This window comes from Pyrgilauda ruficollis, unplaced genomic scaffold, assembly GCF_017590135.1.
Source record: "Pyrgilauda ruficollis isolate IOZ18807 unplaced genomic scaffold, ASM1759013v1 scaffold55, whole genome shotgun sequence".
Lineage (NCBI taxonomy): Eukaryota > Metazoa > Chordata > Aves > Passeriformes > Passeridae > Pyrgilauda > Pyrgilauda ruficollis.
This window is the reverse complement of record NW_024527155.1, coordinates 3,784,701-3,803,063: the sequence shown is the minus strand read 5'-3', so window position 1 is coordinate 3,803,063 and position 18,363 is coordinate 3,784,701. Positions and strand designations below refer to the sequence as shown.

Genomic DNA, 18,363 nt, shown 5'->3' with positions numbered 1-18,363 from the left:
GTATTTTTCTTTTAAACCAGTTCTGTGGGGTAGAGAATAGGAAAATAGGATGATAAACCACTGTGTGAGTACTGGTAAGTTTTGGTGTTTGTTTCAGAATTGGCTAATACCGTAAATATTCTTTAAGCAAAAAAAAAAAAAAATTATGAAGAAACAACTAAAATTAATCGCTGTATTACACTGTATTCCTCATAAATATTATTCTATAAATATTATCCAATTAATGTTTGGGATTTTTTACATTTCCAGTATTTCCAGTGGTCCAACACAAAAGCCAGGCATTTTTATCAGCAATGTTAAGCCAGGTTCTCTTTCAGCAGAGGTGGGCTTGGAGGTAAGTTTGCCACCTTCCAAGGTAGGTACCAGAAGGAATTCTTGTTTTGTATTGATAACTCCAGGGATTCCTGGGAGTTTTTTTCCCCATGGGAAAGAAATATCTGGTGATTACATTTCAAACAAAGCTAGTTTTCTAAAATTTGAAGAACATGACTGACCTGAGTCAGACCAACACTTTTTCAAGCTGAGGATTTGATCCCAAGCAGTGGCAATAGCAGATCCCAGTGTAGGAGTATGTGCAAGCCTGACCAGTTTCCAGTCTGTTCCCCTTGCACAGTACCCATGATTGTTGTGTGAAGGGTGTTGGAGAGCACATCTCTTTCTGTTTTCATTAAATATATGTACTATCTTTGCATCTGTACTAAGATTTGCATTAATTCCTTTAGGTTGGTGATCAGATTGTTGAGGTGAATGGAGTGGACTTTTCTAATGTGGATCATAAAGAGGTAAAAGCAAGTCTTCTTAATTCCCTGGATTTGTAGTTGTCAGCTTATTAAACATCTGTCCTGTTTTCCTGTCCAAAAAAGTATGTTTTAATACTTGGCTACTGACTAAAGGCTTTGGGTATTGAACATGGGATTTTGGATATTTGCATACCTACCACTCTATTTAGTTCTGGAAATTCCAGCCTTGGTAACTAGCATTATGCTGGCCTTTTATCACTTCTTTCACACTGATTTTTGTTTTGTTTTAATTTGCAGGCTGTCAGAGTGCTCAAGAGTAGCCGTACTTTGACTATCTCTGTGGTAGCAGGCGCTGTAAGTAGTATATTTGTAAAAGCAGAACATTTGCAAGCAGAAAATTGCTGTGTAAGTAAAGAAATGGTAAAAATAAATGGATAAAAACAAAACCTGTGTTTCTGTACAAGATCTATACCTCTGTCAAACCAGGACAGTTTTGAGTGGTGTGTTATTCTTTCATACCACACCAAGTATTGTCAAATAAAACATGGTTGTGGGCCAATGCAAAATCATTTCCTTGACAAGGAATGGAAATTAACTTCATTGTAATGGTCTCTCATGTTTGAGAGCTTCTGTTCTAATAGATATCTGCTTCTGCTGAAACATGAGAGGTGAATTGGATTGGAAACAAATAATTTTTTAATCCTGAATAGCTGATGCCTTAGTTTTATTCCAAATGACTTCCTTTTGTAACTGTTTATCTGATCCCATTAGTGTATTGACACACTGAAAATTGCTCAATTTTTCATTTCCACAGTTCTGTGCAACAGAACTATAAGCCTTTGGGGTCTAATCTAAAGCCAGCTGAAATTAATTAAATCCTCCCTCTGACTTCAGTGTGACTTAAAATAAATTTTTTAATGTTTTTATTGCTTTAGTCCTTCTTATAGAAAGTGTGTAGTTGTATACAAGAAGATAATCAAGTTCCATAGACTAATCAAAGCCAGTGTTTTCTAATTGCCCTGCAACTAATTAAATAGGGGAAAAAAAGATTTAAGAAGTCACTTCAGCTACTTCCTAAGGGCTCATGTATGCTGTGTAGCTACATTAAGGAATTAGTAGTTTATTTGATCTACTCTTATGGTAACAAAAGATGAAGTTGTCCAAAGGCACTGTAGAGATTTTTTAAACAAGTACTCTGGGCTAGCTGATTAAGGTCCAGGAATTCAACATCCTAAGGGCTTAGTTTCAACTCCCAGTTATGTTAACAACTTTAAAAATATGAGTTCTACCTCAGCATGCATCACTGGGGTGGTATCCTTAAAATGGCAAATTGTTGCTATGGAACTCCTCTGTTCCTCACTCCTTCACCTTGCATCATCTCTCAATAGACATCTTTGACTGGAGAACAGATAGCATAAGAAAACAGTTTCCCTGTTGTGGTGCAAAGACATTCCTCAATGCCTGGTTTTGTTCAAGATGTCTACTTGGGTCTTTAGAGATAGGAAAAATCCTACATTCCTAATTAACATGGGATTTTAATTTCAGAAATGAAAAAGATTAATGTTATCAGAGTGTTCTACCTATAGGAATATGGAAATATCTTTCTTGAACAGGAAATAGTGCTAGTGTCTTAATTGTAAAGCATATGAAACAGGAACCAACTGAAACACATAAACTGAACAAACTGAAATACATAAACTGTACAGTGTTTTGGGGATGTACATGTCCTGTATTTGGGTTCCTGAATGATAACACATTTCTGCAGCAGCCAGGCATAAGAGCATTAAAATAAAGTAACTGTGTAGTTGTCTTCACATTGGGAATCATTCAGTGTTCTGTTCTCTGGCATTTCATTGCTCAGTGAGATTTCAAGCAAGTATAATGTGAATTTTTTTCTGGATGACACACTGAGCATGTATTTGTGATCCCTGTGGTATTGTTGTTGACTTCAGTAGTTGCAAACCTTGTCTGAGGTGTTTGGTACATAGTAACTGAGAGGCTGAAACTAGAATAGCTCCTTGGAGTAAGCAGTCAGGTCTTTGAGGATCTTCCAGGGTGTGTTCCTCAGGAAGAGCAATGTGAGGAAATGGCAGATGCCCTGTGGGTGCTGACAGTCTGGTCAGAGAGAAAGTCAGATAAACTTCCTCAAGCTCCTCCAGAATAACGCCTGGGAAAGTTTATTTGACTTTCTCTCTGTCCAGACTGTCAGCATCCACAGATGTGCTACTATGTAATTGGGTTTGAATTATCTCCTAGAAGAACTGCATTCATTAGATATTTTCCCAACTGATGGGGGTGGTGGTTCTGATTGCAGGGCAAGGAGCTGTTCATGACTGAAGAAGAAAGGCAAAGAGAAGCACGTCTCCGTGAGCAGGAACGCCAGGAGTTAATGCATCAGAAGCGGCTTGCACTGGAGACCAACAAAATCATCAAAGAGCAGCAAGAGAAAGAGAGATTGTGAGAACTCTCTATAGGACAGCCTGAAAAATTTAGCTTGGATTTGGACAGGGCATGGAAGACAGGATCACATAAATATTTCTATGATATTTCTCACAGAAGTGAGAAGATTCTCAATTTAGATTAACTTTGTTTTGCTTTTGCAGAGTCTCTGTTCATAAAATGTTTGTCCTATGATGCTCTTGATATTCTGGGCTTTCAAAGCTCATATCATTCAAAGCCATCTTGAGCAGAAGGGTCACTCTGCTCCCTGTCATACCCCAATGATTCAGTGTGATAGTCATTATTTTCCTGATGCTATTCACTCATGCTTTATTTTTAGCAAGACAGAAATTTTATACTCATACAAAAACACACTATAGTATTGCCTCAGAAGACTTAATTTAAAGAATTAAGTAGATTATATGCCCTTATTATCCAGATGGTCAGGAATGTCCTCAAGATTCCTAGGAAACCATACTGAACCTTTGGTGTCTTAAAGATGACTTTTAAAACAGGGCATTTTCCCCCAATACAAATGTATTTACTGTTTTTAACTTTAACTAACTGTATGCTGATACACTTTGCTAAGGTTCTTACTCAGAAAATACTATTTTTATCGTGCTGTCCTAATTCCACTTACTATAGAAGAAAGCTGGAGATTTCCCAGAAGGCTGCAGAGGAAGAAGAGAGATACCGAAGAGAAATAGAGCAGTGAGTAAAAACCTTACACAGGCAATGTGCCACCTGGAAAAGGATTCCTTGTGTATTAGATTAGATCTGGCTGAAAACATTCTGCATAGTGCTTTCTAATAAAATTGTGTATTATTTCCATTTAGCTAAAGGTAGGATCCAGTACATATCAGTAAGTACACCACAGTTAAAGAATAGGAAACTGATCTGAAAATCAGCACCTGTAAACATTAGGATTATAAGTAAACATGAAGCAATAATAAATTCAGTGTCAAGTTGAAGTTGAGCACTTATTTTAAAAGTATTTTTAATATATAGAGAAACTTAAGAAAATTTTATGTCCCAGAACTTGTTTACTCTGTTGTCACTGAAACACTACATTTAATTCTAAGAGAAAAAAAGCAGTACTGGTAAGAAACAGATCAGTACTATATTTTTAACTTAAGCATTCTTTTACATTTGGAAGTTTGAAATTAACCTGTTATCACAGTAATTAACTTTACTTCTAAATGATGCCGGGAAATTGCATGAAAATGCAAATTGCAGAGTAATATCTGTTTTGATTCAGCCTTTTAGGGCTAGAACTGACCCTCAAGCCTTTGGATTTGCCCCTTTGACATATTAAGGGGTTTTAATTAATCTAATTCATTTAAGTCTCTTTTCATGTATCTGTATTAGCTAAAATTTTCTGATAGAAAAAGAGCAGGGATTTCTGAATTTATAAGGTGCATAAAGAAATATATTCCCCAGCTGTCACAGAGAAAAATCTTCTGGCAGTCCTGCTGTGGGCTCTGCAACAGCACATGGATGAATTCTTATACATTTCCCTTTTCTGATCCCAGGGAGCTGGTAACATCCTGTTCTTTATTTGTGGCCTATATAGAAATTCCTGCAATTGCCAAAAGCTGCTATAAAAGCAGACCATCACAGGTGAAGGATGGTTCTGTTCTCCAAATCTAGATTGCCTGTCTGTTATAATGGATGTTGGATGTCTGCTGTGTTGTTCTGCACTAAGAGCATCTTTACTCACTCAGGGAGGGCTCTCATGCCCTGAGGGCTGCTCATTGTAAAGTCTAGCACAGCTTTATACTTCCTTGTATAATTTTCAAGTGTTGCTCAGGCATTTTTAAGCTTTTCCATATCACAATCCAAACTGTTAAGTAGGTGTCAATCTCCTGGGTGAGGAATAGGGAGAATGGTAGTAGAGGAACCTAGATGAAGTCTAAAGCTGAGATTTAATGAGCAGGTGTGGCAGGCTAAAATACAATATTTTTCTGTATTAATTGTTTGTGAGTATCATGCCTTGCCTTCTTTTAAGAATCCTTTCTGCAGGAGTTCCTTGTATAAAGTCACTGTGCCCTTTTTTGGTATCTCACATATGAAAAAAATTCATATGTGCCTAAATGGCAAATGTCCCTAACTATGTACTGCAAGTTACATTGTAACTGCAACTTTTTAAAACTAAAATTAAATGAAAAAAAATTTTGTCCATTGTTCCCTGACAATGCCTCTATATTTAAATAGTGAGCTCAGCTAGAGATTTAAGAGTGTTTTGACTCCATGTGAATATTTTTTCAATTTACTTTAGCTAATTTAGAGATGCAAAAGATAATCCAAATATAAATAGCATCATATATATCTAAGACCTGGTAAATTTTGGCACCACATTACCAGTTCAAGGCAAGGTATAGTCGAGAATAGATCTTGGATCATTTAAGACAACATATATGAAGCTACATGTTGTTAGGTTATTCAGCACTTCTGCTGTGACATACTTGGTATTTGCTGAATTTTTGTTTGAAACGCCTTTTTTTTTTCTCTGATCAAGGTTCCATACTAGGTAATTTACTTCTTTTGCATGCTCTTTTCCTGAGCTGTGACACTCTCTGCACCACCCACATTCTCTGTCTGTACCTGTCTATTTCTTTCTCCTCTCTTTTTTTGTTTTTCCCTTTTTTCCTAGAATGCAGAATTTCATATAGTTTCCATTTCAACTGTATTTTTACGGCAACTGTAGTGAGTGACTCATGGCTTAGTATCTGTGCAGGTATTTATATAATAGGCCTTAGAATTCTAAATATTAAATGAGAATATCTTATGCTTTATTTTCAAAATTATCTTAGTAGCTTAGTAAGTGAAACAAATTGATGAAAGGAATTCAGTTATGAAGAAGAAGCAGTTTATTATGTTTTATATTCAGGAGAAAAAACAGATGTGCAGAAAAATTATAATGGTAATGAATATATAGTGATGATGTTGGTTTTGTACTCAGAATGTCTAATTGCATTTGCTTCCTCTAGGATAACAGCAGAGGAAGAGAAATTTAAAAAGGAGTGGGAAGAAGACTGGGGTCCTAAAGAACCACCCAAGTCTCTAAAAACTGTAACTGCAGAAGTGCACTCTGCCCCTCGTTCCAAACACAAAAGTAAGTAATTGATGTCAAATTGCCTCCTTCTGTTTGTCTCAGACACATCACTGAGCTCTATAGAATATACCACTACTTTGTCTCCAAGTTAAGCTAGCTATGAATTGATTATTTTTAGAAGGCTAGAGACATATGATAAATCTATTAAATAACTCTTACTTAACAGGTACCTATCTTACAAAATTTACATCCATTCAAATAGTCATTGTTTTCAACAATCAGCAGCAGGAAAAATAAAAATAATAAGGTTTACTAAGAAATGGTATGAAGCATCAACCTTGGGAATTTGCTGCGTTGTTTTGCATGTTGTTTCTGTTCAGTGTTTACCTGTCAACCTTTTCACAGTTTGACTTGGATGGGATCTTAAAGATTACCTTGTTCCAACCCCCTGCCATGGGTAGGGACACCTTCCACTAGAACAGGTTGCTCAGAGCCCCATCCAACCTGGCCTTGAACACTGCCAGGCATAGGACATCCACCACCTACCCTGGGAAATCTGTTCCAGTGCCTTACAGTAAAGAATTTCTTCCTAGATCTATCCACTTTCAGTTTAAAGCCTTCCTCCTGTGTCCTGTCACTACATGCCCTTTTAAAAAGTTACTTTGCGGTTTTCTGGTGGCCCTTTTCAGGTACAGAAAGATTGACCTAAGGTCTTCCAACAGCCTTCTCTTCTCCAGGCTGAGCAGCCTTAACTCCCTCAGCCTTCCCGCATAGCAGAGGTGCTCCAGCCCTCTGATCATCTTCATGACCCTCTGCTGGACCCATTCAACAGGTCCACATCCATCTTACATTAGGAGCCCCAGAGCTGGATGCAGCACTCCAGGAGGGGTCTCATGGAAGCAGAGCAGAGGGGCAGAACTCCCTCCCTTGCCCTGCTGCCCATGCTGCTCTTGATGCAGTCCAGGATGCTGCTGGCTTTCTGACTTACTTTCCAAAGGGAATTAAGAGAGTTGGAGCTTAGCTGGCAGTTAAGAAGCTAAATTGGAAGCTGCAAATTGTATGTGGAGAGTGTACTAAAATTGTATTGTACAAAGAAAAATGTGGAAAGCTCTTGTTGCATAATTTATAGGAGACCTGGGCTGATTCCTAACCTGATATTATTTTATTATATTATTTTGTGTGTGACTGGGGAAGTCTGCTGATGGTTCTGTTACAGGAAAAGCCAACAAACTCCTCAGGCTTCCCTTCACCACACAGCAGACCAGTTGTCCACATGTAGATTCTAACAGCTCTTTAGGAGTGGAGGAGGTTGGAGATTGTTTTAAGTAGGGCCTTTTTTTTAACAATTCTTTAGAAAAACATCCCATCACTAACTACATTTTTTTTTTTTGTTTCATGGAAACTTCTAGTCACACATTACTGCTCTCTTTTTCACTTCATGGGAACCCCCAGTTACTGTCACTTCTGTCCCCTCACCCCTTTCCTCCTTTGTTTCTCTAGAAGATTTAAAGGGAGTTGAACATGACCCACTTGAAACAGATGACATGGATGAAGTGAACATGAAGCAGGACAAACAGGTTTGCTACTCAGCTCTGACTTCCTATCCTGATTCAGATTCTTCCTGTGTCTCACCTCGTCCTGACAGTCAGTCTTGACATTCAGCTGACCATTTAGTTTTCCTAGGGCAATATGCATGGTCCTTTAGTAAATGATGAAAGATTTTGACACTGCTGCTGGCACTGCATCTAAAGATACCTTGATATGAAATCTAACAACTCTACAGAAATGTGGACTATATTGAGCACTCTGTGTTAGCAGTGTTTCTTATATAAAGTTATGGTAATACACTCTTTTGTATGTTTTTACTTAGTGATATATTTTATAATATTTATGCACTTGGCTTGAAGTATTTTGTCCTGGGAAATGGAGCTTTTCATGTCTCCTCAAAAGCCATGTTCTGCCACAAGCTTGAATGAGTTTGCACACCTGTTTAATTTTCACAAGGCTTGCTAAAACTACTCTAAAGTAGGGGTGTGACTATAGAAATCTTAGCAATGTACATGCCTGTGTGGTTCTGTATGAAGATTACTTGTTGCATTTTCTTTGTTTGGCATAAAATGTGTATCATTAAAATAAGGGATGTCTATAACTAAATGTTCTAGAACCACTTATCAATAATTTAGCCAAGAACTTGTAAGTAATATCAAACTTCTGGTGTTGCGCCTTCAAATAAATTTTAATCAGTTACACATATCAGCGTTGATTGGTCTGAGTATGAGCCATGAGTATGGCTTTTCTTCAAAAAATAATTTTTCCTTTGCCTTTTGTAGCTTTTGGATGGTTTTATCGGTATGAAGGGAAATTTCCCACAATTCGTAAGGTACAAAGTTTGAAATGTGAATTTGTTTGCTGTGTGTGTGTTTGAATTGGAATTCCTCTTTTTTCTTCTTCTCTGTTACTAGTAAACATTCTTTATAGTCAAATGTTCCTTCTTTTAACGTGTGCACTAATTAAGATGCCTTTGGGATGCATGTGTCTAGGACTTTGTCGTTTTGAGTCCTTCAGGCTCTGGGTTCTGCCATGTGCAGAAGGAATTGTACAACAATACTTTGCAGGTGTTCATTACAGGTGGGCAGTGCACGTCCTCATGTTCTCCAAAAGTCCTCAGAATCATGTGTATATAAAAACAGTAGAGACAAAAATTATCCGGTTATACCCTTCCAAATCTCCCTGTAAGAGGAGTGCTGAAGGCAAAAGGCTTTTAGGCATGCACATAAGAACAAAAAAAAAAAAAAAAACTTAAGAATATTTAAGCTGATAGAATATTTCTGTATAGAATACTGCTGAAGTATTGCAATTTCAATTTATGAGAGTTTCAAATAATATTTTATACTTGCTGTTGCTTCCTTCTCTTTATTTCTTGCAATGTATATTAGCCATATTATAGGGGTATTGCTGTTGTGTTGCGTGCTTTAGTGGTGGGTTTTTGGTAATTAACTGTGGTAAAAGTGCCATGAAGATTTTGTGTGTGTATTTGGCAAGAACTCAAGGTTTCAGAGGAGGTCAGGATTGTTTCTGATAGATGAAGTATTTGTGACACTCTTTAGGACTATTGCTTTGACTTCTGTGTGCCCAGGATATACCTGTTCCCCTTAAAAGAGATCAGGAGAAGATGGTGCATTCCAATAGCTTTTTGTACTGCTAGTGACTCTAAATCATCATGGATCTGTAACCTGTGTGAAAGCCAGGGCAGTTAGGATTTTTATCTGAAAATTATACACGCTTACTGTGGAAAATCTTCACACAAAGAGGGTAAATTTTGTGTTGCTGCTTACAACTATAATTCAGAGCATGCCCAAATACCTCTTCATATACTAATGATCTTAACACAGTTCCTGTTGAACTTTACCACACTGTGTGCACTGGAAACTTGAAAAGTTTTATTTTTAATAATTTGCTTTTGGCAGTAATGAATTTTTATCCTACTCCCTATTGCTAATGATTTTTTGTTTGTTTTAAAAACAAAATTTCACTCGGTACTAAAAATGTCTATAATAGGAAGTAAACTGAATCCACGGGGAAAATTGTAGGAAAGGATGAATCATCCTGTTGTATCTGGATGCTGGGAGTTCAGCTAAGACAGTCAGATATATGTTCATGTTCTAGAAGACTTTGGCTTTTGTACTGCTTAGAGTGCCTTTGAATTTGGTGGTTCTTCAAATGTTGATACCTAGCAAGTTGACCTGCCTGATGTTACATCTAGCAGACAGTATTAAATGTATCTTTGAATTTTTAAGAGGATGATATTGGCAATTGTTGTTAAGGTGAAAACTAATTAGCCCTGAATAAAGTAGACCACAGAATTAGGTTTATGTTAAAACCTGAGTGTGAAAAGCTAGATTTTTTTAGTTAAGCTTTATCTCCAATGTTTTTGGGGTTCCTTTTCCCCCTGCTCCCCTCCCTAAAACACCACCACCATGTAACCATGAGGCAATAGACCATATCCCATTGAACTCAGCAGTAAAAGTTCCAATTAACTGCTTGACTGGGGGAATTGGCTTCTGTAGCTGCCAGGGAAAATGTCTGTTCTCCAAGGCTTTGTTATCCATATTAATGTGCAAAAGGTGAAAGGAAGACAAATAATGCTATTTAATGTGAAGCACTTTGTGGTGGTTTTGGGAATTCAAAGCAAGAAAGGTCAATAGCTGATGATGATGAGAAGAACAAAATCAAACCTGAAGCACAGCCTTTCTGGCTGGGGCAGTAATTGTCAATAAATACCCACCTGCTCCTCTGTTTTACTTTTCATAAATGGAAGGAGAACATGGCATTTCCAAAATTAACAAAGTCCTACCTGTGCAAAGGTGAAAGGGTAGCAGAAAATGTGACATCACTAAGGAAGAAATAAGGAGCCATGTGTGTTTTGAAGACAACAAGAACAGAGGCTTCCAAAAGACTATGTAGCTTTTCCCCTTGTTTGTATCCTACATGTAAAATTTTAGAGTCACTTTGTGCTGTATTATTTAACTCATCTGAGCAGATTCTACTCAGTGCTTGTAGGAGCTACATGGTCTTTGTGATGCAGTGTTCTTTCTTGGAAGCAACTCAGTTTCTGCACTGATCTAAACCTTTCCTTTATAATTCCTTATTTCAGTTTTATTAGGGGATGCAATGCTTATTTTAGGGCATATGCATGAAGCTGTTGTGTGCATGGACTACGAACATCTACCTATACATGAGCATCTGTCACCTGAAAGTAATCATTGATATATTTATACATAAATGCCAAAGCAGAGAGATGGAAAATCAAGACCCAACCAAAACTGTTTAAATATTCAGTTTTGTAATGGGCCTGTGTGCCCTAAAGTTGTAACTTTGCAGAGGAACAAAAAAGTTGAATGCTCTGATCTCATCCAGCTGATGTTAGGAGGGCACAAGACCTCCAAAGTTCGACTTTCCTGCAAATTGCTGGGTAAATGAACTTTGGATTTTCTTTTAGAAAACCATCTCCGTACTTGCATAGACTGTAATTAATTTTTCAAGGCAGACACTCATGTAACAAGATCAAAGTTTGTGGTGGTTTTAGCTGATGTAAACATTTTTGTCACAAAACCTTCCCAGAAAGGGAAAGAACGAAAGAAGTCAAAAAGTGATAGTTTTTGTGAACAGAAGAAGAATAAAAAGGAAATGGAGTTTGAGCAAAAACTTGCCAAGGAGAAAGAAGGAATGCTGGAGAGAGAAAAGCAATTGAAAATAAATCGTCTTGTGCAAGAGGTATGTTGTGATTTATCAAGCTATACTGAAAGACAATTAGATGGATTTTTAGTGGAATTATTTTAGCAGGACACTTGTTTAATTATTTCAAAGATAATGAAATTTTAACAACTGTTTTACTGCAAAATTCTGTTGCCACATTTTCTTATTTCTAGTCAGCTTTTGTCTAAACGAGGATATCTCTGCAGTTGTGTCCATGTGTAATGATGAATTTACTGAAAAACAGCAAAATAGGGAATCCTTTAAAGTATTATTATTATTTTGAAAGCTATCTTAGGTGACATTTCATACTTTTGAAATATATTTGTCTTACGACCATACCCGTAACCTTTTCTAATGCACCAATATTATGGTCAAGGTATCTGAGACAGAACGAGAAGACCTGGAAGAATCAGAAAAGGTGCAGCACTGGGTGGAAAGACTTTGTCAAACACGGTTAGAACAGATCTCCTCTGTGGAGAATGAGTCTCCTGAGGTAAAATTCTAGCTTTTCCATATATTGCATGATCTCTACATAAATGAAAGTTGTCTCCTAAAAGCAACAGGTTTTACCAGTGAAAAATCTGTCTTCGTCGTTTGCCCCACAGCCCTTTCTAAGAGAGGGGGGAAAAAAGTCAATAATTGATGACTTAAAATCTATAGAATTTGCTTTTCCTATAGTTTATGACAATTTAAACATTATTTTAGTGAACTGATTGTATATTGTCCTTTATAACTCTATTATCACCACTAAATTAACAATTTTATTGTATCATGAAATATTTGGGCTAGGTGGGACATGCTGCCAGTAACAAAAGCTAGATCCAGCTATATTTATTAGTATCATGTGATCACAAGATCATTGATGATGAGCTCTTGCAGTCTTCCTTGTATTGTGTGAAATAAAGGAAGAGGATAAGAAAATTACAAAAAGATACAAAACTCATAAGGAATAGGGTTTGGGCTTGTGCTTTAAGTAGTCCCCTTTAATCAGGGAGCTGCAGAAAGTGATTGTTCCTGAGAGCCTGATGGTTCTAGATGTGTGGTGAGGCTTTCCCACCATCCCGTTGCTCTGGCTGTCTTCCAAGGAAAGCCACTTCCAAGAGGAATGCTGCAATCTACTGAGCTCCCATGGGATCCCCGAGAAACTGCAACCACAAAAGGGTCCTTGGGGAATGCTCTCACGTGCTTTTCCATCAGGTCAGCATGAGCAGCTCTGAAAAAAGCAGCTGATCTTTTGTTCATCGTGGCCCTAGGCTCAGATGCGTGGGTTTTTTTCAGTGCAGGTCTTTAGTGGAATGTTTATGCAGAGGTTTTCTCTCACTGTCCAAACTTGGCAGACTGTGTTTTGCTAGAACTTTGTCCCCCTTTGTAAAGTAAGAAGGAACATTACAAACACTGTTGTATTTTCAGAGCTCAACCTGGATTTAAGACCAGCACTCTGTTGTGTTTGTTCCGTCAATTTTTCCATTACGTTATATATAATTGCTCTAATACAATTTTTCTACAAACATGCCCAAGCAGTTAAAACGTGTAGAACACAAAATCTGAGTGCTTTTTAGGAGTAAATGCAGCTGAAGGATATTCAGGTGCTACAGGTTGGAACTGTTTCTTGGGAACAAGAGCAGTCAAGATCTCCTCTGTCAAAGAAATAGCAATTTTTCAGCACAAAGAGGTGAGCATGTTAGATAAGAAGAATGTGAAAAGTGTTATCCTCTTGAGGGACATGTTGCCATGTTAGACTAAGATGAATGTGTCTGCCAGACAGCTTATCTATGTAAGGTTTCCTCAGCTGGGTCTACAAAATAGCAAAATGACTGAATTTTCTCAGATAGTCCAGTTGGACCACTGATAGAAGAAATGTTAGCAACTCCAACAGCATATGTAGACTCCAACCTCACAGACATCCTTATTTTTTTGGATGAGCTGCTCATTGCATTCTGAAGTTGTTTAGTACCCCCAATAGATCTGGTGTGGATTAATATAAATTATAAAATCTCAAGCCCCTTGAGGTTTTGAATTTAACAGCACACTAAATTTTTGTTTTGATAGCTGCTCAAGCTTAGTTTCCTTTCTTGTACTAATGTGTGGTTATGTTTACAAAACTTTAACCCCTTTTCCTTTTTTAACAGCAAAGAATCTCAAGGCCTGTCTTTGATTATTTTCCTTCAAATAATCACCTTTGTGAGGAGTAATTCTTGCTTTCTCCTCATAAGAGCCAGAGAAGCAAAAGTTGTGTTATCTTGGTTTGTCCTGTGATTTTGCCTTCTGAAAACTTCATGCCACTGGGGTTTTGTGGGGTTTCTTTTGTCCCTTACCCCCTTACCCCAGTAGCTGCTGTCACAACACTCCCGTTTTTCTTCTTTTCAAACTGGAATCCCAAGGAGTGCTTTTGAAAGGCTTTCAGAGATGAAAATGTTTGTGTATATTCTGTGTGGGAGAAGCAAAGATCTTTCTGTGGAGGAGCAGTTGGGCTGAGTGGTTTTCTAGGGCTGCCCATTCTTTGGAAGCGTTGAGGCAGGTTTCTGCTCTGTCGCCCGTAGCCAGCGAGCGGACGTCCTTCTGCCTCTCCCCCCGTCGCCTCGATGCGGCGCTTTGCCGGGGGCCTGCAGCTGCACACCACAGATCTTGATGACATCAACTTAGATGAAGTTGACAAACCCAAACAGCGTGCACCGCCGCCTCCGCCGCCACCGCCTCCCCCCACGGTTACCCCAGCACCACCAGCTCATCCACCTCCTGCCTCAACTGCTCCACGAGGTCCAGCCCTGTTGGTAACACCAGCTTCCCAGGTGACCTCAGGATCTGTCTGGATGCATGCTCCTTTATCATTCCCCTGCGTGCCTCCCTGCCCTGATCCATCACCATCTTTGTCCACTGGACCTACCCTTCTGCCTCTTGCAATGTTAAAAGAGTGAATGGAGTGGATTCTTCATTTTTTTCAGTAATGAATGCAGGCCAAAGGTAGTTTCATTTTAACATTTTTTAAATGTAAATCAGGAGAGGTTTGCTCTCCTGGTTGCATACCTTGTAACCCTATTACCTGCAGATGTACTAAGCAGAATGTATCAGTTAAAAGAAAAAGATTGTTTGGACTTGAGTGATTAAAGACTTTAAAAAGAAAAAAAAAGGCAATCACAGGCAGCAGATTATTTCATTGTTAAATTTGAGAAAAGTATCCCGGCAGTGAAAATTACTTGTAGAAGTGCTTGAGATGTGTCATCAAATTGCTTTGCTAGGTGAGGAGTGGACAGAGAAGATTGGCTTAAAGTCAGAAGGTCAAAGTTTTAAACGGTCAAAACTGTGTAAAACAAAAAAGCAAGAGCTGGTAACTTGGTTTGACTTTTTGCCCTTTGAGAAAACACCGACTTTCTCCTTATTGCAATCTGAGTTCAAAAGAGGATCAAATAAAAGAAATCTTGTGCCAAATCTTGCTTTAGGAAAAAAATGGCAGCTGACTCATCATAATTCCCTTTGCTAAGCACTGTAGTGAGAATCATATACTTGTTCTTTTGGCAAAAGCTGCTCACTTGTTACAAGCAGCAGAAGAGGATCCCATATAGTCACGTCTTTCCTGCACAGTTTTCTGCATGGGTTGACTGACTGTACTGTTGGGTTTTGGGAGTTTTGCATGTTTACTAAATAGTCTTTGTATTTGCATGATTCTCTTTGGGTGGTGAAGGATATGCAAATTTATTCCTTTTTGGTGGAAACTGGCAGATTCTCTTTCTGTGAAAGAGAATGTGCTAGATGGGCTTTCATGGGCCCCAATGTGACCCATGAATCTCTTGTAAACTTACATGGACCTGATAGTGTTTGATCTATGTGGTTCATACATTTGGAGTGCCAAGAATGTGCTAGGTCTACTGAAATGGAAATATCATATGTTCTTATGGATAGCAGATTTCCCAAGTTATTTGCAAAATAAAAATGATGTGAAATGACACAAGTGTACAAAATACTTGTGTTGAGAGAAATACACTCTTCTACAGAGAACAGAGACTATTCAGCTAGAAGGAGTAATATGGGAACTGCCATACTTATCTGACCCCAAATCAATATAATCTAATATCTGTTTCTGGCAGTTTGTCACTGCTAGCTGTGTTAGAGAAAATAAATTAATAATTAAGAAAAATATGTTAGGTAACAATAATATACAATAAATAACCTAGTCTTTGAAATTAATGTCAGTTTTCACTGAATATAATTACTGTATATGAGGAAACAACTAGGCTCTTAGTAAAATTAATTGAACCAATGCTGCTTTGTTTATAAACAGATAATTCAATATATCTCATGTCATTTCAGAAATGGAAGAAAAATCCAAAGCTTGACAATTTATTCTTGCTACCTTTTACAAAGTCAGTTTTTAACCCCACACATAAGCAAAAGCAGTGCATTTGTGTGGCTGTGGATTAAAGATCTCATGTCAATGCCTCCTAAAGCCAAAAAGTAAGACAACTGTAGTTGTCCCATAAGTTCATTTAATATTACTCAAGATGGTAAATCTTCTCTACATTGCTCCATTTTTGGTTTTAACTCAGATAAATTAATTTCCAATTCAGCTTGAACAAAACCTGACAAAAGGAATAAAATCCTGTCAGAAACAGTTTTGAGAACTAGCTGTTAAAATATCTGGTCTAAATTGTCTGTTTCTGAAAAAAATTATTATTAGCTTTACACTTTATATGAACCCAGTACTAAGTGTGTTGCTGTTTAGGTTGTAAGAAACACCTCCCACGTTGGCAAAGCGTCCCCTGTGTCAAGCAACCCGCTGGTATGTCACGAGCTGTTTATCATGGCTGTGGTTTCATGAACTTCCCATGTAGTGCCAATGAAAAGGAATTGCCAGGGGTTTCACTCTGCAGAGATAATGTATTTAAAATTCAGCATATGGAATGATCTGTGTGGATACGTTGCTGTGCTGAAAGTACAAGTGGTGGAAGTGACTCCTAATGGTCCAAGGTTTTTGTATTTCAAAGAGTTTAGCAAAATGCAGTCAATATCTGCATGTTGCAAATGTCTGTATGTCACAGCACATGTGCTTTGTTCTTCCATCAAAGCAAAAATTGCTAGGTTCAAACTACCTTTTAAATATAACGGGTGCTAATATGCAAGTTTCATCTCAGAACCACCATTTGTTTGGTATCTCTTTGCACTGATTTTGAGTCAGAATGATCAGACATCCATTTTGCACTCTAGAAAAATCTGTTGCTAAATTGTGCAACTCCAGGAGAAATCATCCAGTTCCAGTGCAGCTTAACAAGTTTGTATCTGTGAATCTGTTGATTCTGATTCTTCTGAGTTCAGAATGTTTAACGATACAATGTGTCTTGCAGAGTGGAACAACATTAGTTGAGTGATATCCACAGGGACTTTAAAATATCCGATTCAAACTTTTTTTTTTTAATTATTGAAGAAAGGAAAGGATGGGAGGGAAATAAGCCCACAGGGGAAAAAACACACACATGCACAAAAAATAACAAACAAAAAAACCAAATCCAAAAAGTGCCTTAACCCATTTGTTGGAAGCAGATAAATAATTTCAGAGGTTACAGCTTGTACCATAAGAATGATCTCTGGAATACATCAGATTTCCTATGAGAAACATTGAGAAAAGTGTCCCAAGAGTTGCTGGGGCTAAGTCAGAAACTGAACCCACAGGGCTCAGTTTTGAACTCTTTTCTTGAATAAAACCGTGCTTGATGTCAGTGGGAGTTTTGGCTGAGTGAGAAGTGTAGGATTGGACTAGGACATGCTGAATGATGAGTTCTCAGATGCCTCTGGGTATCTCTACTTTGTGGAGTCAAGGGCAGGGAATTAACCTAATAAATCCTTGCTGTTAAATCAAGATAATTTAACTTGAAATTCCTTATGGAAAGCTGTTTGCTGCAGCCCTGCTGAACTTCATCTTAAAATATTTATTTAGCCATGGATTAGTTAACATCTTATTTTGTGTTCACTGTGTTCTTACACTCAACCTTAGCAGTTTTGGTTTTTTTCCTCTAACTTCTCATTCAGTGTGTTGCCTTTACAGGAAAAATGCAAAAGCAGGGCTGGGGTTTTTCCATAATCTTGCTGGTGAAGCCAGAATTTAGGTGAAAAGCTACTACTTGGATATAAGAGAAATTGTGTTTTGGTTTGTTGACTTTGTAAGCCTTAGTTAAAATAATTCTGTCAGCTCTGTTTTGTATTAGTGTCATTAAATTCATTATGATAAACCACTTGAATTGAGGTGTCTTGGTGAAATGATGGATTTGCACAATTAGGTTGTAAACTGTAATTTTCTTAAATTAACTCCATAGCAACTTGCTCCAAGTCCACCTACCCAGCGTCATCCAGGGGTACCTATAGTCTCTAAACCAGTTATGCTGCATCCTGACCCAAACTTCGTGGTCAGGCCAACAATCAAATCAGAGGCCCTGGTAAGCCTTTTAATATCCTTTTTCTGAGTGCTCCAGTACTGCGGGGGTTTGTTTTTGATATTGTTCTTTGAGATGTCCTCAAAGAATCAACCTTTGTCCCATTTCCTGCTAACTAAAATTCCTGTATATTTTCAAGCAGTCACTAATGGTAAGTAAAAAACAGTATTTTTCCATTTTTTTCCAAGGTGGAAAAGCCACTCTTAATGACAGTTTTTGTACAGAGGTGCATAATTCCAGAGCAGTGTAAAGCCCTAGAATTTGTACATCTTATTTCTCATTTATTCAGATGCTGGGTTTTATTTTTATAAATTCTGAATTCATCAGAAATGAAATAATAAAAAATAAGTCAATTACCTTTTTCCTTTGTAAACAGTCATGAACATACTTGAAAGATATATGCCTTATTATATAATTGATTTTATTTATATATATATATATATATATATATATA

At 37.6% G+C, this 18,363-nt stretch overlaps 1 protein-coding gene across 1 annotated transcript in view; it reads left to right on the top strand.

Annotated features, from left to right (window-relative positions):
- USH1C (USH1 protein network component harmonin) overlaps positions 1–18,363 on the top strand; it is a 44,172-nt gene that overhangs the window by 14,411 nt on the left and 11,398 nt on the right. The window contains exons 9-15 of the mRNA XM_041481317.1: positions 250–334; positions 723–782; positions 1,038–1,094; positions 3,055–3,197; positions 3,825–3,890; positions 6,170–6,294; positions 7,735–7,811. Coding sequence (XP_041337251.1) covers positions 250–334; positions 723–782; positions 1,038–1,094; positions 3,055–3,197; positions 3,825–3,890; positions 6,170–6,294; positions 7,735–7,811 — 613 coding nt within the window. The remainder of the gene's footprint in view (positions 1–249; positions 335–722; positions 783–1,037; positions 1,095–3,054; positions 3,198–3,824; positions 3,891–6,169; positions 6,295–7,734; positions 7,812–18,363) is intronic.